This window comes from Molossus molossus, unplaced genomic scaffold (assembly GCF_014108415.1).
Source record: "Molossus molossus isolate mMolMol1 unplaced genomic scaffold, mMolMol1.p scaffold_m16_p_17, whole genome shotgun sequence".
NCBI classification, from domain to species: domain Eukaryota; kingdom Metazoa; phylum Chordata; class Mammalia; order Chiroptera; family Molossidae; genus Molossus; species Molossus molossus.
Window position 1 is genome coordinate 70,456,699 of NW_023425352.1, and position 20,190 is coordinate 70,476,888.

The 20,190-nt window shown below is 47.3% G+C and overlaps 1 protein-coding gene across 1 annotated transcript; it reads left to right on the plus strand.

Moving 5' to 3' along the window:
• The first annotated feature begins 1,560 nt into the window (after nt 1-1,560).
• LOC118632121 (anthrax toxin receptor-like) lies at nt 1,561-17,773 on the plus strand. Its single transcript, XM_036264862.1, has 9 exons — nt 1,561-1,619; nt 3,433-3,514; nt 3,619-3,652; nt 4,462-4,541; nt 4,616-4,684; nt 5,014-5,091; nt 5,182-5,242; nt 17,053-17,122; nt 17,671-17,773. Exons 1-9 carry the CDS (start codon nt 1,561-1,563, stop codon nt 17,771-17,773), a joined length of 636 nt encoding a protein of 211 aa, XP_036120755.1.
• Nucleotides 17,774-20,190: the final 2,417 nt, after the last annotated feature.

Here is a 20,190-nt window from a genome sequence, read left to right on the forward strand (position 1 = left end):
AGGTCACTGAGGGAGTGTGCCTGGCCTCAGCCACATGTGGTGGGGAGGAGATTACTGAATGGCCTGCTGGAAGGTTGGGAGGCAGAGCGCTGCCCACTGCATGGATCGCGTCCTCCCTCTAACTCAGGTCTCCTTGGTTTTCAGATCAGACAGTGCGAGAGACAGCTGGAACGACATTTACCAATATGTGCAAGAGATGGTGACAAAGTTCACGAAGTACGCTTGGGTTCCCTCCCCAGGCAGAGTACACCGCTGTTTACAATCCGGAGCAGGGGCAGGGCAGGGGCACAGAGCCCAGGGAAACGGACAGGGCACACTGGTTCCCGCAGGTCTCAGCACTGTGTGGCTCCTTCCTGGATGTCATGCCATGGTGCAGGGGCACCGTCTGCCCTGAGGGCGCACAGATTAGGAAACAGTCAAACCCGTGACAGAGTAACTAACACAAGGTTAAATGGTGCTGAGGGCCAAGAGAAGGGGAAACAATTTACATAGCACCCTAAAGGAAATGCAACACTCCTAGAAAAATCTGAACTAGGTCCAAATAATGGTGAAATTCTGGGTCACAGAACTCACCCAGAGACGTCCAGTAAAGTGGATGATCTGTCTCACTGGAGAGTGGGGTTAACTCAGAGAAGGATGGAGAAGACACTGGACTGGACACCTTAGCATTAAGGTCACAGAGTCATATGCCAGCTCAGGGTATTAGACTTGATGCTGTGGGCACTAGGAACTACAGGTAATTAATACCAGGGGTAAGAAATGATGAAGGTTGTTTTTCTTTGGGTGGTGAACACACAGTACAGTACACACATGTTGTATTATAGAGTAGTACACCTGAAAACTATGCAGCTTTTTAGCCATTGTCACCACAATATATTCAGTCATGATTTAGAAAAATAATTTAAAATAAAAGAGTTCCAAATGAAAAAACAAAATGCTCAAGATTGAGCTCCTTCAAAAGAAAGTCTGATGACTGTGGTCCAAACGGCTTGGAACAAGAGATAGGAGCAGGAGCAAGCAGAGCAAGGGACTGGGGGACACATTTAGCTGAAGGACAATGAAGACAGCGGCAGGAAGAGGAAGGCAGGACGTGACGAGTGGCTGGCAGGAATGAGAAGGGTTATGTGAGAGGAGAAAGGGGGGGCACAGGCAAGAGAAAGAGGCTGTGAAGGTCCAGAGAATTGCACAGCACAGGAGACCATGAGGGAGGCCTCGGTGTCCACCTCCCTGGGCGTGCACTGAGCAAGGGCACACGCCTGTGTCTCTGTGCACACGTGTGTGTTTGCGTGAGTGTGAACACTTTGGGTGCTGGGAGAACAGGGCGGGGGCAGGATGCCACCCTGGCCCCCTCTTCCAGGAATGAACCCTATCTCCACACCTCAGAACCCTTCACTCCAGTCATGGGAACCACTGGGTTGAAAGTGGGCCCCAGGTGGAAGAGTGGGGGTGGGGAGCGGGCAGCTGTCATGCACCCCCTCTGCGGCTGCTCATTAGCACCATTTGGAGCCCCTGTTTATGTCATCTCACAAGGAGTGCTTCATCCCCAGCCCAAAACTCAGGATGTCCTTCATCACCTACTCCACAGATGGCAACACTGTCATGGGGCTCACCTCAGACAGGTGAGTGCCATTAACCCCCAAGGCAGGCCCAGTGGGCCAGGCCAAAGGGAGAGCCAGGAAACAAGGGGATCTCCCTGAGACAGCGTGGGGAGCACTGTGCTGCAGGTTGGGCTGGGCTGGGCTGGGTTCCCCAGTGCCCACCCTGGTCTCCAGCGGAGGCTCCCGGCCTGCTCTGAACCTGGCTGCACTGGCCCTGGCCGCCCTCTGCTTGCAGACCATCCCTGCCCCCTCCCAGCCCTGACTGCACGGTCCTGAGACCCCTGGTCCTGAGACCCCTCACACTCCCCTGTCTCAGAACAGGCTGGCTCTGAGGAGGAGCAGGGAGGGGACGGGCTGCCCCCCACGAGGGGAGGGGAGGCCTGGTTTGTGTCAGCCTGTGGTTTGTGTTCAGGAGAGAGAGACCCCAGTGGGTGGAGGTGGGTGACAGCACGTGCCTGGGGGGGCTCCGGGGGCAGAGAGAGTGCCGGTGGGGGTGGGCTGGGGCCTCTGGGGGAGGGGCGAGTCCTGGGGACAGGAGGACCACTTCCTCCTCCCACACATGCTCAGGGCCCATGCAGGACAAGCTGTGGGGAGGCTCCTGCAGGACCCTGGTCCTCTCTGGAAGGTGAAAGTGGGGCCCTCTCCCATGGGGGAAGGGCCAGGACTGAGTCTGGGGCCAGGGGAACAGGGACCTGTGACATCCTGTGTGAGGGAGGGGGACAGGGAAAGAGGAGTCTGGTGCAGGCCCAGGACCTGGTGGTCCCTCCAGGAGCAGAGCTGGGAAGGGGGCGGGGCAGCGCCAGGCAGGACCTGCTCAGAGGGGCGGGGCCAGGCCCCTGGTGCTGGGCTGCAGGCCAAGGTGGGACAATCCCAGTACATCTGCCCAGATGCTGACAAACTAATGTTCCACAGTGAGGTGTGGGTGCAGGAGGGCCCCGCGCTGAGCTGGACACGCCTGGCTCGGCCTCCACTGGCCCTGGGTCCGAGGCCTCCTCACCCCCTTGGCTGGGCCGGTCACACCCAGGACGCATCTCTTCCCCCTGCGGTGAGACGCGGGCCCTCAGGGTCCAGGCTCAGCTTCCCTTCTGAGGCAGCTGGTCCCTGTCTCACTGGCTGCCCTGAACGTCAGCCCAGCCTCCGGCCCAGGGCCAGCCCTGCTCTCTGCCCTCACAGCAGGGACAGGCAGGGCCCAGGCAGCCTGAGAGCCCTGGTCCTCCGCGGGCACAGAAGCCTCGGGCCACTCCCCACACCTGGGCTTGTTCTCCCGCAGCCCTGGGGCCCGGAGCCTCTGCCTGAGCAGCTTGGCTCTTCCTGCACCACAGGTGGGGGAGGGGGGCTGGAGGACCAGGAGACCAGGGTCTGTGCCAGGGGAGCTGGGGCAGGGCAGGGGCTCAGCGGGGTGACCTTTGCCAAACTCAGCCTTACCTGTTGGAGGAGTGTGCCCACCTGAGGGCCTCTTAGAAGCTCACATACTGCCAGCCACCTTGTAGGTGCAGGGTTCACGCTGCACATCCATGGTGCCCCCCAAAGCCAAGGCCGGTCGCCTGAGGCCTGTGTGCCTGAGACAGGTGAGCTCAGAGGAAGCCATGCCACAGCCCTGGGACCAGCTGAGCGTCACCCCCCCAGCCCCATCCAGTGCTCCCCAGGTGGGGACAGAGAAGGCCGGAACAATGCCTTCAACTTCAAAGTCAAAGAAGGGCCTTGAAGGGTCAATCTACTCTGTCCCCTCCCACCCAGGCAGTTGGGCACAGTGCTCAACAGCATCAGGTCAGCTTGGGGTGGTTTTAACTTTCATCTCATTCTACCTCAATCCTGTTTTTAAAATTTTTTTCAGAACTGCAATACAGGAAGGTCTTAGCAGACTTCGAAACGTGGTGCCTACAGGAGCAACAAACATGCAGGAAGCACTTAAACTGGTACTCACTCTGCAGCTTTGAGTATCTCGTCACATTGTCAAGTTCTTAGAGGATTTTTGTGTTATCACACGGCCCTCACCAAACATTCTTTCACTTTCTTACAGGCAAATGAGCAGATTGAAAAAGAGGTCACCAAAGGTAAGGAGCCTGCGCACTTCCTTATGGTCCTGTCCAGGGCAGAGGCAGGCAGGGCCTCAGCGAGGTCTGGGTGCTGACCCACCTGGGCCACTCCGAGCGCTGAGGCTGGAACAAGCTGCTGGCCCTCTGGGTGCTGTAGGCTCCTCCTCCGTGCAGCGAGGACAAACCCACCCCCTTGACATTGCTCAGACTACACGGGCTCCCGTGGGTGCATTCTTGGTTCTGATTAAATGTGAGGTGCTTGACTTAGAGTTGGGCTGCATGAAAACGAAAAAGAAGAGCCAGGGACCTAGAACACACGGAATTCAGTTTCCTGAAGAGCTGGGTTGCTCCCTGCTCAGCAACCTGTGTCTCTGCCACAGGCTGGCTCTGGCTCCTGTTCTGTTCAGCTCTTCCCTTTGGTTGGCTCTTGTCCTGTGACAGCGTCTCCAACAGTGGGAGAGGCTGTGCTAAGCCGAGAAACATCTCCATTTGGACTCAGGGTCGCAGGAATAGCCAGGAAAACATGGGCCTGAAATAGCTGCAGTTGCCTTTCAAGCAAAAGCTGCACCATTTGGCAGCAGTGAGAGTTCAGGAGGAAGAGGCCCGAGCTGAGCTCAGCCCGAGCTGAAGTGGGCCCTGGGCGAAGGCTCCTTCTCCTTCCAGAGCTGGTAGCAACGCCCGTCAAGATTTCTGGATGGTGGGTGCCTGGGTTTGGGCTCACTCCCCCCAGGCACAGGGGGTGTGGGGAGCAGTGCTGTGGCCCTGGCAGCCTGGGGGGGCCACTCCAGGTGCCTCTATTGACCAGGCCGCTGCTGCTCCTCCTGCAGACATAAAGGCCACCAGCCTGATCATCACCCTCACGGCTGGAACACTGCTGCCCGAGACGTACGATGCCACTCGGAACGAGGTGAGTCCGGGCCATCTTCCCAGCCCTGCTCCATGGAATTAGGTGACTTACTTGCAAAGCCTTGTTTCTCTTAGGCTAACAAGGCTCGTGGTATGAAGGCGAAGGTTTACAGCGTGGGTTTGAAAGACTATGACCGAAAGCAGGTAACTCTGAACAGGTAACCAGGGCCACACCTCAGCTCTTTTGGGGGACAATTTCATAAACAGTTTCCCAGGGTAGGCCAAAGTACATTTCTCTAACTCACCGCAGGGTTCGGACGACAGACTGCCACTCAGACATGAGTAACGAGTGCGATGTAGAACCTGCGCCCCAGAGGTGGGGGGAGCACTTCCCTCCTGAGGCTGTGCTGCCGGCGGGCACAGGGTCTGGCCCAGGGGTCGAAGTGGCCTGAGTGCAGATACCGCCTCCTGGGACGGGAACCTGCTGTGTCCCCACCTGGCTGGGAGCCCAAGCCACCTCCTCTTTCTTGTAGCTGCTGAGCATTGTAGAGAGTGAACACCAAATGTACGGAAGAGACGGTTACAACTCCTCTGATGACTTTGTGAACTCGGTGAGCGTGGGGCAAGGTGAGAAGGGGACTGAGCAGTTTCTCACCACAGCCCCACGTCCCCTCACTCTGACACTGCCTCTCTCTGCTCAGCTCGTGGAAAATTCCTGCTCAGACGTTATGGGAAAAGACACTTTCTTTGTTTGTGTGGCAGGTAAGAGATAGAGTCACTCTTTCAGACAAAAGTGAGCAAGATGTGGTATATGTGTGTTTGTGTGTGTGTGTATGTGTGTCTGGTGTGTATGGGTATGTGGTGAGAATATGTGTAGTCTAAGTAACGTGTGGTGGGAGAGGTCTGAGTGTGTGTGGTGTGTGTGTGGTGTCGTGGTGGGTGTGTGCAGTGTGTCTGCCTGGAGCGGTGGGGGGGGGGGCAGTGCACCTCATTAAGAGGCTTTGTTGCAGGGTGTGTAGGCCACGTTGTGGTCCAGGTACATGCACCTTATTATATTTTCCCACCTGGACTGAGCAAGATGGACATGGAGCTCTGTAGAGGTTAAGGGGTCTCACATTGGGACTGCACACACATATTGTGAAATGATTACCATAGTAAATCTAGTGTTAGTATATATAAATCTCAAAACCAAAAGTCTAATGAAGAACTGAGAAAAATATTATAGAAACCTCAACAAAAAATCTAGCTAATGAAATCCAAAAACACATATAATGAAATCCATCAAGACTAACAGGGGTCACCCGAGAATGCAAGCCTCATGCCTGATTTAAAATATCATGTAATTTCGCATCATCACCACAAAAGAGAAAAACATGATTACCTCAAATGGGAAGAAAAAGTTGTGGACAGTGCTCCCCTTCTACTGTCACTCTAGATGAAAGGCCTCCATCCACAGTGATACTCAGAGCCAATAGCATTCCCAGCAGTCACTAGGAACTCTCTCCCTGACTTCTACCTGAGACTTGACAAGGATGTCCTCTCCACTGCCAACACCTCCTCCACTGCCAACCCCACCTCCACTGCCTAGGGTGCCTGCATCCTCCCGTACGTTACCTCTGTGTTGGGAGCCCTCCCTCTGCACCCAGCACCCCGCCCTCAAGGGTCCTGCATCAGTGTGCTGAGGGCCTCCTGTTGGTTACCTCTGTGATGAGAGTCCTCCCTCTGCACCACAGCACCCCACCCCCGAGGGTCCTCCATCAGTGTGCCGAGGGCCTCCTGTGCATTACCTCTGTGATAGGAGCTCTCCAGCTGTCATGAGCTCTGGATCTGAAGACTGGAGCATCCAGGTGCCTGGCTCTGCACTGCTGAGGTGATGGATGAGTGCACTCTCCCCCTGGGGACAGCACGCAGCCAGATCCAGCAGCATGCAGACCCAGGCAGCTGGCTCTGCACTGTGCTCTCCATGTTAGGCTGCAGTGCAGTAGGTGGAGGGATTACACAGAACTGCGCACATGTCTGAGCTCTTTCCCAAGGGCGGGCACACTGGAGCTGATGCCCCATCTGCCAGCTCCACTCTTATGTCAAAAAGTGGAGAGAACAGTCCCCAACAGTCCCTTATTTGCTGTAAAGGAAATGCCCTTGGATTCTTTAGTGACTAACACATGACCCAGCAGCAGCCAGCCTGACCAGCAGTGGCAGAGACTATTGCTTCCATCAGGATTGGGCTCTCCCACCCTGTGCAGAGGGCCTGGACAGAGCACTAAATTAGCTACAGCCCCTCACCTTGGGCTCTGGCAAAGGGAGAGCAGACTTGTTTGGAACAGTGTGGAGAGACTCGGGAACTTGGAGAGCTCGTAGAGCTGGGACAGCAGTGGAATTTTGTTGTTGTTGTGGTGGTATTACCCCCTCACAGGACAGTAGCCATATTACTCAAAGAGTTCCTTCCCAGAGCCCTGGGGAGAAGCAACAGAGCTTCTCTCAGAATTTTAACCCTGCCAGGCCAAAGAATTGTAAATTGAGGCTCAATAACAGCCAGCAAGCACCTGACCCACCCTCTGGAAATCCTCATACCCTGAACACCTGAGGGATTTTTATTCACCTGAGGCCTACAACCCAAGGCTCAAAAAGTAACTGAGATTAATGGCCTCCAGGCAAAAAGCTAGAGAATAACTGAACCTTTCTGGGCTTGCAAATCTACCCAGGAAAGTAAGACTTGACAGTGGTCTTTAACATGAGTCCTCTCACACTCATTCAAACCCAGTAGAGGGAGCCACAAGCAGCAGAACACCAACACCTACAGGAAACTTTAGGCAGCCTCCAAAATGCACTGAGACTGCCAAAATGGTGAAACAAAGACACAAATGAAAGAACAAGATAATTGGACAGAAGATGAAGTAAATGAAAGGGAATTGAGCAAGATATCAGAGGGCGAGTTCAGAGATAATAATAATTAGGATGCTCAACAGCACGAGTAAAGACATAGAAGCATTGGAAACCAACCATTTGGAAATGAATAATGACATAACAGAACTAAAGAACACATTGGAAGGAATAACCTGCAAAGAGAAGGACAAGGACTGGATCAGTAAATTAGAAGACAGCAAGAAAAAAATCGCCCAATCGGAGAATCAAAAAGAAAAAAAAAAACAAAACAATTAAAAAACTGGAAGACAGCCTAAGAGAACTCTGGGACAATATGAAAAATAAAAACATCTGCATCACAGGAATTCAGGAAGAAGAAAATGAGCAAAGTTTAGAGATTATATTTGCAGAAATAGTGACAGAAAACTTCCCTAACTTGGTGAAGGAAAAAGGCATACAAATATGAGAAGCACAGAGAACCCCAAGTAAGAAGAACCCAAACAGGCCCACACCAACACACATAATAATCAAAATGCCAAAAATTAAAGACAAAAAGAAAATCCTGAATGCAGCAATAGAAAAGCAACAGGTTACCTACAAAGGAACCCCCATAAGGCCATAAGCTGACTCATCAACAGAAACACTACAGGCCAGAAGGGAACAGCATGAAGTAATCAAGGTCATGTAAAACAAGGATCTAAATCCAAGACTATTCTATCCAGCAAGGCTATCACTCTAAATAGAAGGTGAAATAAAGAGCTTCCCAGACAAAGAAAAATAGGCTGAGGGAACATATAACCACCAAATTGGCACTGCAAGTAATATTAAAAAGACTGCTGTAATTAGTAGAAGAAATAGGAAGAAAAATATAACCATAATAAGCAAAAATGGAAATAAAGAAGTGCATATTAATAATAACCTTAAATATCAATGGATTAAATGTTCAGATCAAGACACAGAGTAGATAATTGGATGAGAATGCATGACTCATATATATGTTATTTACAAGAGACACATCTCACAACAAAAGACTCACATAGGTTAAAAGTAAATGGATGAAAAATAAAATATTCCAAGCAAAAGGGAAGGAAAAAAGAGCTAAGGTAGCAATACTCATATCTCATAAAATAGACTTCAAAATGAAGGCAGTGACTAGAGACAAAGAAGGCCACTTCATAATATTGAAAGGATCTATCCAATAGAAAGATATAAACACGGTAAACATATATGCATCTGACATACGAGCACCAAAATATATTTTAAAACTTCTAGAAGACTTCAAAGGAGAAATTGAAAGCAATGCAATCATAGAAGGGGACTTCAACACCCTGCTGACATCACTGAATAGATCCTCTAGACAAAATATTAACAAGGAAACAGAGTCTCTAAATAATGCACTAAATCAAATGGACTAAATAGATATCTACAGAGAATTACACCCTAAAACTGGAGAATTCACATTCTTCTCAAGTGCAGATGAGACATTCTCAAAGATAGACCTCATATTAGGACATAAACAATGTCTCTAGAAATTCGAGAAGATTGACATCATATCAAACCTTTACTCAGATCACATTGGTAAGAAACTACAAATCAGTTATAACAAAAATATTTAAACACATGGAGGCTAAATAACATGTTATTAAAAAAGGAATGAGTTACCAGGATATCAAGGAAGAAATTAAAAACTTCCAAAAAACCAATGAAAATGAACACACAGCAACCCAAAATCTATGGGATGCAGCAAAAGCAGTCCTGAGAGGAAAGTTCATAGCACTACAGGCCTACCTCAGGAAACAAGAAAACTCTCATGCTAATCAGCAACAAGATCCCACTACTTTTGACTTTAAACTAAGTCTCAGTGTTCAGTATTGGACTCAATATGTGTCCAATGCAGGACACACAAGACTCTTAATATTCTAGGGTATTTGGTACTTTAGACATTGTGCATGGGGATTGGAATGACTAGACCATATGCAGAGTGCCCGGGTTGTGGGAGGCATCAGTGGCAGCATTCTAATTGACTATCTAACCTCACAACTTAAACAGCAAGAAAGCAAACAAAAAGAAATTCCAGAGCAAGTACAAGAAAAGAAACAATAAAGATCAGAGCAGGAATAAACAACATAGAGACTAAAAAATCAATTCAAAAGATCAATGAATCAAAGAGCTGGTTCTTTGAAAAGTTAAACAAGATTGATGGACCCTTAGCAAGACTCACCAAGAAACAAAGAGAGAGGACGCAAATAAACAAAATTAGAAATGAAAGAGGAGAACTAACAACTGACACCACAAAAATACAAAGGATCTTTAACAAATACTATGAACAATTATATGCCAAGAAATTGGACAATCTAGGTGAAATGAACCAATTTCTAGAATCACACAGTCTTCCAAAACTGAACCGGGAAAAGATAGAAAACTTGAACAGATGAATACTAACTCAGGAGATTCAAGATGCAATCAAGAAACTCCCAGCAAACAAAAGGCCAGGCCCGGATGGCTTCACAGGGGAGTTTTACTCAGCATTCAGAAGAACTGACACTAATTCTCCTGAAACTATTCCTAAAAATTCAAGAACAAGGAACACTTCCAAACTCATTTTATGAAGCCAGCAAAATTCTAATACTCAAACCAGATAGAGATACTACAAAGAAAGATAACTACAGGTCAATATCCCTGATGAACATAGAAGCCAAAACCCTGAACAAAATTTTAGCAAATCAGATCCAGCAATACATTAAAAAAATATTCCCCATGAGCAAGTGGGATTCATCCCAGGGATGGAAGGCTGGTACAATATTCGCAAATAAAAAATGTGATACACCACATAAGCAAAATGAAAGATAAAAAACATATGATCATATCAATAGATGCTGAAAAAGCATTCAATGAAATCCAGCACCCATTTCTGATAAAAAAGCTCAGCAATGTGGAAATAGAAGGATCATATCTGAACATAATAAAGGCCATATGTGAAAACCTACAGCCAACATCATACTCAACGGGCAAAAATTAAAAACATTTCCTTTAAGAACAGGAACAAGACAAGGATGCCCACTTTTGCCAGTCTTATTTAACGTAGTACTAGAAGTCTTAGCCACAACAATTAGAAATGAAAAAAGGGGGGGGGGATCCAAATTGGAAAGGAGGAAGTGACATTGTCATTATTTGAAGATAACATCATATTGTATATAGTAAACCCTAAAGACTCCATCAGAAATCTAGTAGATTCAACAAATGAATTTGGCAAGGTAGCAGGATACAATATTACTATCAAGAAATCAATGGCATTTTTATACAGCAATGATGAACTCACAGAAAGAGAAACTTAAAAAAAATCCCATTTACCATTCAGGCAAAAAAATTAAGTTACCTAGGAATAAACTTCACCAAAGAAGTAAGGGACCTATTTGTAGAAAACGACAGGACATTGAAAAAAGAATTAGAGGAAGATATAAAAAGTGGAAGCATATAGCTTGCTCATGGATTGGAAGAATTAACATTATTAAATAGTGCATATTACCCAAAGCAATCTATAGATTCAATGCAATCCCCATTAAAATACCAATAACATATTTCACAAAACTACAGCAAATACTTCAAAAGTTCATATGGAACCAAAATACCTTGAATAGCCACAGCAATAAAAAACACAATATGTACCCCTTTGTTCATAGCAGGATTATTTACGATTGCTAAAATCTGGAAACATCCCAAGTGTCCATCAAGAGATGAGTGGATAAAAAAGTTGAAGACTTCCAAACTCGTTTTATGAGGCCAGCATAATTCTAATTGCAAAACCAGAAAAAGACACTACAAAGAAAGAAAACTACAGGCCAATAACCCTGATGAACACAGATGCCAAAATCCTGAACAAAATACTAGAAAATCGAAGCCAGCAATACATCAAAAAAGTTATTCACCATGACCAAGTGGGATTCCTCCCAGGGATGCAAGGCTGGTACAGTAGCCGCAAATCAATAAATGTGATATAGCACATAAACAAAATGAAAGATAAAAATCATTTGATCATATCAATAGACGCTGAAAAAGCATTGGACAAAATCCAGCACCCACTTCTGATAAAAACACTCAGCAATCTGGGAATAGAGGGATCATATCTCAACATAATAAAGGCCATATATGAAAGCCCTACAGTCAACATTATACTAAATGGGCAAAAATTAAAAGCCTTTCCCTTAAGAACAGGAACAAGACAAGGATGCCCACTTTCGCCACTCTTAGTTAATTAACATAGTACTGGCAGTCTTAGCCACAGCAATCAGACAGGAAGAAAAAATTTAAAAAAAAAATACAAATTGGAAAGGAAGAAGTGAAACTGTCATTATTCTCACATGACATGATACAATACATAGAAAACCCCAAAAGCTCCATCAGATATTTACTAGACTTAATAAATAAATTTGGCAAAGTAACATGATACAAAATTAACGTGAAGATATAGATGGCATTCTTATACACCAATGATGAACTCACAGAGAAACTCAAAAAACAATCCCATTTACCAACGCAGCAAAAAAAATTAGGATACCTAGGAATACACTTAACCAAAGAAATAAAGGACCGATTTGCAGAAAACTACAGGTCATTAAAAAAGAAATAGAAGAAGACATAAAAAAAATGGAAGCACATACGTTGTTAATGGATTGGAAGAATTAGCATCATTAAAATGTCCATATTACTCAAAGCAATCTACAGATTCAATCCAATCCCCATCAAAATACCAATGACATACTTCACAGAACTAGAACAAATACTTCCAAAAGTTCATATGGAACTAAAAAAGCCCTCAAATACCACAGAACAAAGTTGAAAGGATCACATTACCAGATTTCAGGTTATACTACAAAGCCACTGTAATCAAACCAATCTGGCACAGGAACAGGCATATAGACCAGTGGAACAGAACAGATAACCCAGAAATGGACCCAAGGCAATATGCTCAATTAATATTTGACAAAGGTGGCAAGAGCATGCAGTGGAGTAAAGACAGCCTCTTTAATAAATGGTGTTGGGAGAATTGGACAGGAACATGCAAAAAAATTAAACTAGACCATCAACTTACACCATACACAAGAATAAACTCAAAATGCATAAAATACTTAATTGTCACTCATGAATCCATAAAAATCCTAGAAAAAAACTGTAGGTAACAAAATTTCAGACATCATACGCAGCAGAATTTTCACTGATACATCACCTAAGGCAACAGAAACAAAGGACAAAATGAACACGTGAGACTACATCAAACTCAAAAGCTTCTGCACAGCAAAAGATACAATCATCAAAATAGAAAGGCAATCCACTGTATGGGAGAGCATAATTACCAATGACATATTAGATAAGGGGTTAATTTCCAATATATATAGAGTGCTCATACAACTCCACTAAAGAAGACAAAAAACCCAATTACAAAATGGGCAGAGGAACTAAATAGATGCCTCTCCAAACAGGACATACAAATGGCTAAGAGACATAGGAAGAAATGCTCAACATCACTAATCAACAGAGAGATGAAAGTTAAAATAACATTACCTCACACCTGTCAGAATGGCCGCCATCTACAAATCATCAAACAACAAGTGTTGGCGAGGGTGTGGAGAAAAGGGGACTCTAGTACACTGCTGGTGGGAATGCAGACCAGTGCAGCCACTATGGAAAACAATATGGTGTTACCTCAAAAAAATTAAAAATGGAACTTCCATTTGACCCAGTGATCCCACTTCTAGGAATATACCCTAAGAAGTCTGGAACACCAATCAGAAAGAACATATGTACTTCCATGTTTGTAGCAGCACTATTTATAATAGCTAAGATCTGGAAACAGCCCAAATGTCCATCAGTAGAAAAATGGATAAAAAAACTGTGGTAAATAGACACAATGGAGTACCATGCAGCTGTAAGAAAGAAAGAACTCTTATCCTTTGAGATGACATGGAGGGACCTGGAAACTATTATCCTAAGCGAAACAAGCCAAAGAGAGAAAGACAAGTATCATATGATCTCACTTATTTGTGGAATATAATGAACATAACAGTCTGAGGAATGGGGTAGTCCCAGAGACATGGAAGTAGGGGACAGACTGACAATCCCCAGAAGAGGGGTGGCGGAGAGATAAACCACAGAACTTATATGCATGTATGCATGAGCAATGGACATGGACAACACAGCTGGGGACAGGGTGGGGAGGGAGGGGGAGGAAGGAATTAGTAGGGGGAAAAGGAGAAACATCTGTAACAAAAATAAATAATAATAAAAAAATTAAATAACATTTTTGTTAAAAGCTGTGGTACATATACAGAGTGGAACATTATGAAGTTGTAAGAAAGAAAGACCTCCTTTCCTTTGAGACAACATGGAGCGACCTGGAGAATATTATGCTAAGCAAAATAAGCCAATCAGAGAAAGGCAAATACCACATGATTTGTCTCATTTGTGGAATATAATGAACAAAAAAATGCTGATGAACAAAACAGACCCAGAGACATAGAAAAGAGCATGGCTCAGACTGACAAACCTCAGAGAAGAGGGGTTGGGGGGAGGAGAGGGAAGAGATAAACCAAAGACCTTATGTGCATGTATGCGTTATCAATGGACAGAGACAACAATGCTTGATGGGGGGCAGGACTGGGAGGAGGATGTCTATAGGGGGAAGATGAGAAACTTCTGTAACAAAACAATTAATAAAGACATAAAAGGGGGGAGGGGGAGGGGGGTGATTGGCTGTAGTATGAGGCTCCTTGAGAAGCCAGGCTCTGGGCCAGGGGTGCATTTCACATCAGAGGAGTATGTAGTCCTGGATACACTGATGGTTGACATGCGAAAATAGATACACTGGTGCCAGGAGTTCCCATTTTCCAAAATATAATAAAATGCGGATATTTAGGGGAAATGTGCACATTTTCTATCTGGGGTCCTTCTTTGCAAACTCTTGAAAGCCTGACATGTCAGCAGAGGCCAGCTACAGCCACAGCCCCGGAAGCTGTTTCTTTAAGGCACAGAACTCCCCAACACTGCCTGAGGGAAGGGTGCCCAGGAAGACTGAGGCAGGAGGACTCAGAGTGCCGGGTCCAGGCTGTGGGCATTGCTGAGGAGGGTCCTCAGATGAGCTCCCTGGGGAACAAAGGCAGCCTGAGCCAGGAGCAGAGCTGGAGGCAGTGACCTTGGGCTGGGAGCAGGAAGACCTGCTGGTTCTCCTCCTCCCTCCCCTGGGGCCAGGCCCAGGACCTGTCCTCTCTGTGTCCCTGGTACTTATTCAGGAACGGCCAGGGTCCAGCATCCTGGGGAAGGGCTAGGGCCCAGACTGCGCCTGAGCATACAATGTCCCCACACTGGCAGAAGGAAGGGCTGGGTGACTCCAGGGTGGTGGTGAGGTCAGGGAGGGTCAGGAGGAGGCAGAGGAAGAGAGTCGTCAGCAGACTTCTGGAACCTCAGCTAAGGAAGGATTTTCCTTCTATGGCGGGGTCTCCTGTGCAGGGTCTTCAAGTCCTTCCTGCCTCACCCAACAGCCGACCTTGCCCCTGGGGTCTCCGGGCTGCCTCAGGCACACACAATGACAGGGAGGAGAAAATGACCCCCGAGTGTCTGGGGCACACAGGCCTGGGTGCTCAGCTTAGACATCAGAGAGGGTGTCTTCAGGTTGACTTCACTCCTCTGTCATTTATCTAAGGGGGGCCTGGTGAGAGCACTGCTGCACCCCGTATGGGGACCAGGACGCCCGGGTCAGACGCCCACGGGGGGTTTGTACCTGTGCGGGGAATGAGGCTGGGGGCCTCGTGTGCTCCATGGTCAGGGGCCCCTGGGTGCTCCAGGCCCAGCCCAGCCCCTCACAGAGGACCCTCAGGGACACTGGTGAGGACCCGGCTGAGGGGGTGCACAGATGTGTCCAGACGCAGATGCCTCCTCTGAGTCCCCTGGGATTTCTGCTTTGGAGGGTGGCGTGCACTAACTGTGATCAGAGGGGAGACAGCACTCAGCCCTCCTCACACAGACTTTCTTTTTCTGCCCTTGCAGAAAACTACAATGTGGGGTTTTATACTTCGCCCCTACAACCAGATAAATTGGATCAATATATTTGCAGATACACTCTTCACGACGGCACAGTCTACAGTACGTAGCCCCTTTGGTGCCTCTGGGTGACCAATGTCCTACACCACACTGCATCCACCTCCGCCAGCCAAGCCCCCAAAGCCCTTGCTGACCATTTGCTGGGGACGCTCTGGGGACAGAGGCCACTTGGACAAGTAGAAGGAGGACCCTATTTCAGAAGCCTGGCCACCTCCTTTTTCAGATGCAAAGCTGGGAGTTAATCCCTCCCCCTGACCACAGCAGCATCCTGGGCAGGGCTTCCCCCTGCCGAGGATGGTCTGGACTCTGGGTCTGCCCTCAAGCTGCATCACCACACCCTCCGCTCAGCTACCTGGTCCCCGGAGAGAGGAGTCATGAATCCCATGAGGATGCTGATGGGGATAGAAGCAGTTACGGGGACCTGGCTCCTGCAATTTGGCACTGACATACATTGCCTGTGTGACCTTGACCAAATGAGTTACCTGTTCACAGCCTCTATTTTCTCCCCTGTAAAATGGGGCCCGTATGAGAGCTGTACTAACTAAGCTCTACAACATATGTAGAACAGGAAAACCTGAGGGGTATTAGCTAAGGTGCCTCAGGAACAAGCTAAGGGACTGTTCTGAGCTGCTGGAGGGCCACCGCCCAAGTCCCCACGAAATAAGAGAAACAAAACAAAGAAGGAAACTCCGGGTTCCCTGTTCAGGCTCCCAGTGTCCATGGATGGCACCCTGGTCACTCTGGTGAAAACCTACCTGTCATCCTCGATTCCTCTTGGCTTCATCCCACGTGCAGTCCACCAGCAAGTCCTGTTTCCCTGTTTCAGACACATGCAGATCTGGCCAGCTCCTGGTCAGATGCACTGTACTTGCAATAAAACTCGTACCACGAGGTACTGCCCATCTCTCCTCACTCGCTTCATCCCTGCTCCACCAGCACAGCTAGTAAGGCCCCAGGGCCTGGGCACATGAGCACCCACGGCCCAGACACTCTTCCCTGGGACCTTTCCCGGCTCTGCAACCTCATGCTCCCAGCTGCAGCACTGCCGCCTCAGAAAGACATTCCCAACAGCACACAAAGTAGCAAACATGGTGTCATGACCTTGAAACAGCCATCCCTCCTCATTCAATAGCTATAAACCCTGAAGAATGTGCTCTTGCTGATATCATCCCCATGTGTTACTTTGATGAAAATCCCAGACATCAAAGAATTTCATGTGTAAATATGTCAGTATCTCTAAAGAGAAATTGTATCCTTAAAGGAAGACAGGTCTCCTATTCCTAGGAAGCTGTCCCTTCTCTGTCCCCTAGCCCTTCCATTCTTCATGGAGGTCCCAGTACGTTTCACTTTCTGGCATTTATTTTGCTCATTGTTATTTCATTATCAACCCCTTCTCCAATCTATGAAATGTAAGGGCCTTGAGAACGGACTCTGCCTGCATTGTTCCCATTAAACATCAGAGCAGTGCCCGGTGCCTGGGGCATGGTGGGTGCTCAGAGGAAGGCCAGGGACAGAGCTGCTGTCTCCCGAATGTTAGTCTGCTTGACAAGTGCCAGGGGAAGGGGAGATGGATGGATGGACATGTCCATGTACATTATTCTCATGATTTATTTTTTTAGCAAGAAACACCATGAATGTAACAAAGGAGAAACTAATTTGCCCAGGACATATATTTGAGATGGAAGGAGAGTAAGTGTTTCAATCTGGGAGCCAGGGGGCAATTGGGGGCCAGGTGAACTGCCTAGGAAATGGGGTGCCGACTCTGCTGAGGCAGCACCTGTCTGTCTCCAAGAGGTCTCAGGGCACCCTCCATGTTGGTGATCACCCCAAGGTGCTCAGGGATCTGATGAGGAGGGTGGGGAGGGGAAGGTGAGGTGCAATGATGAGGGCAGGTGGGGAAGACAATGTCACCTGGGATGGCAGCCTTTGGAGCTAACATACTGTGTGAACACAGAAGGCTGGGCATGGTGACACCAAGCAGCCACTTCTTGTCACGTATCCAAAGCCACAAGGGCACCTGCTCCACTTCAGGGCTCCTCCCTGCTGCTCAGCTTCCTTGCAGAGATGACTCTAGTGCTTGAGGATGAACTCTCCTTACCCAGTGTCAGCTCTCCCATGGCCCCGAAGCCCGATGTTGAAAGTCATTACAGTAAGAACTGTGGGCTGCAGTTGTGGCCGAGTGCAAGAACTGTGTGTATGTGGGCCAGCGCTCACCACCTGCCCTTTCTGTTCTTCAGGAGCGCCGTCATTGATTACAGCCTGGACAATGGTGCAACCTTCCAGAACCTAACATTGAAAATGATCAGTAAGAACTGTGTGAGTGTCAGGGTGGTGCCATGAAGATCACCCCAGGGACAGACACCCTGTGTTGGCCAGAGAGGGGGAAAATGACCCTAGGCAGGTCCCGCAGGTAGCTTGTGCAGACAGAGGCACATTGCACAGACCATCTGGGGCCCTTCAACCTTCACTAGGGGGCTGTCCACCGACTTAAGCTTGGGCAGAACCCTGGAAGTATGTCTACGAGGCAACTGGGTGCTGCCAGATGTCCTTCCCTTGCAGAACATGTGACCTCTGGGTGCACATGTCACTGACGCACTCAGAGGGACAGATGAGAGCTCTGAGCAGACTCAGAGACTGTTCCAGGCTCTGCCCACACGGTCTTCCTCCTTGACTCCTGTCCTGGCCCTGGTCCAGTGGTTGGGGTTTCACGGTCCGTCTAGATTCCAGTGGAAGTGAGTGGGAGAGGCTGGAATGCTGTGAGCTGGGGGCAGAGTTCAGAACCTCTGGGGCACCCAGACCCTCCAAATCCAGGTCCAGGGAAGGGATCTGGAGGGCGGGACCAGCAGTGGCCCTGCACAGTGAGTTCCCATGGGCTTGGAAAGGTTCTTGAAAGGCTCTGAGCCCTGGCTGGTATTCTCAGCATTTAGAGCAATACCCACAAACTGATGGGTCTTGAGTTCAATTCCCAGGCAAGGACGAGTACCTGGGATGCAAGTTTGATCCCAGTTCGGTCCTGGTTATGCAAGAGGCAACCAGTTGATGTGTGTCTCTCTCTGTCCCTCCATTCTTCCTTCCACTGTATCTAAAAGTTTTTTTAATTAATTAATTTATTTTTGTTACACATGTTTCTCCTTTTTCCCCCACTGATTCCCCCCTCCCTCTCCTTCCCAACCCTGTCCCTAGCTGTGTTGCCCATGTCCATTGTTCATGCATACATGCATATAAGTTCTGTGGTTTATCTCTCCACCACCACTCCCTCTTCTATGGATTGTCAGTCTGTACCCCACCTCCACGGCTCCAGGACTACCCCATTCCTCAGACTGTTATGTTCATTATATTCCACAAATAAGTGAGATCATATGATATCTGTCTTTCTCTGTTTGGCTTGTTTCGCTTAGGATAATAGTTTCCAGGTCCCTCCATGTCATTTCAAAGGATAAGAGATCTTTCTTTCTTACAGCTGCATAGTACTCCATTGTGTATATGTACCACAGCTTTTTATCCACCCATCTATTGATGGACGTTTGGGCTGTTTCCAGATCTTAGCTATCGTAATAGTGCTCCTACAAACATGGGGGTACATATATTCTTTCTGATTGGTGTTTCAGGCTTCTTAGGGTATATGCCTAGAAGTGAAATCACTGGGTCAAATAGCAGTTCAATTTTTAACTTTTTGAGGTAACACCATAGTGTTTTTTCCATAGTGGCTACACTGGTCTGCATTCCCACCAGCAGTGTACTAGAGTCCCCGTTTCTCCACACCCTCGCCAACACTTGTTTGATGATTTGTAGATGGCGGCCATTCTGACAGGTGTGATGTAATGTTATTTTAATTTTCATCTCTCTGATGATTAGTGATGTTGAGCATTTCTTCCTATGTCTCTTAGCCATTTGTATGTCCTGTTTGGTGAGGTGTCTATTTAGTTCCTCTGCCCATTTTTCAATTGGGTTCTTTGTCTCCTTTTGTTGAGTTGTATGAGCACTCTATATATATTGGCAATGAACCCCTTATCTGATATATCATTGACAATTATGCTCTTCCATTCAGTGGGTAGCCTTTCCATTTTGATGATTTTATCTTTTGCTGTGCAGAAGCTTTTGAGTTTGATGTAGTCCCATGTGTTCATTTTCTCCTTTGTTTCTGTTGCCTTAGTTGATGTATCAGTGAAAATTCTGCTTATGATGTCTGAAATTTTGTTGCCTATATTTTCTTCTAGGATTTAATGAATTTATAAGTCTCATTTAAGTCTTTTATCCATTTGGAGTTTATTCTCGTGGGTGGTGTAAGTTGATGGTCTAGTTTCATTTTTTTGCATGGAACTGTCCAATTTTCCCAACACCATTTATTAAAGATGTTATCTTTACTCCATTGTATGCTCTTGCCACCTTTGTCAAATATTAATTGAGCATATTGCCTTGGATCTATTTCTACATTCTCCGTTTTGTTCCACTGGTCTATGTTCCTGTTCTTGTGCCAGTACCAAGCTGTTTTGATTACAGTGGCTTTGTAGTATAAAGTGAAATCTGGTAATGTGATTTTTTCCTACTTTGTTCTTCTTTTTCAAGATTGCTGTGGCTATTCAAGGTATTTTTTGTTTCCATATTAACTTTTGGAAACATTTGTTCGAGTTCTGTGAAGTATGTCGTTGGTATTTTGATGGGGATTGCATTAAATCTATAGATTGCTTTGGATAGTGGGGACATTTAAATGATGTTAATTATTCCAATCCATGAACAAAGTATATGCTGCCACTTTT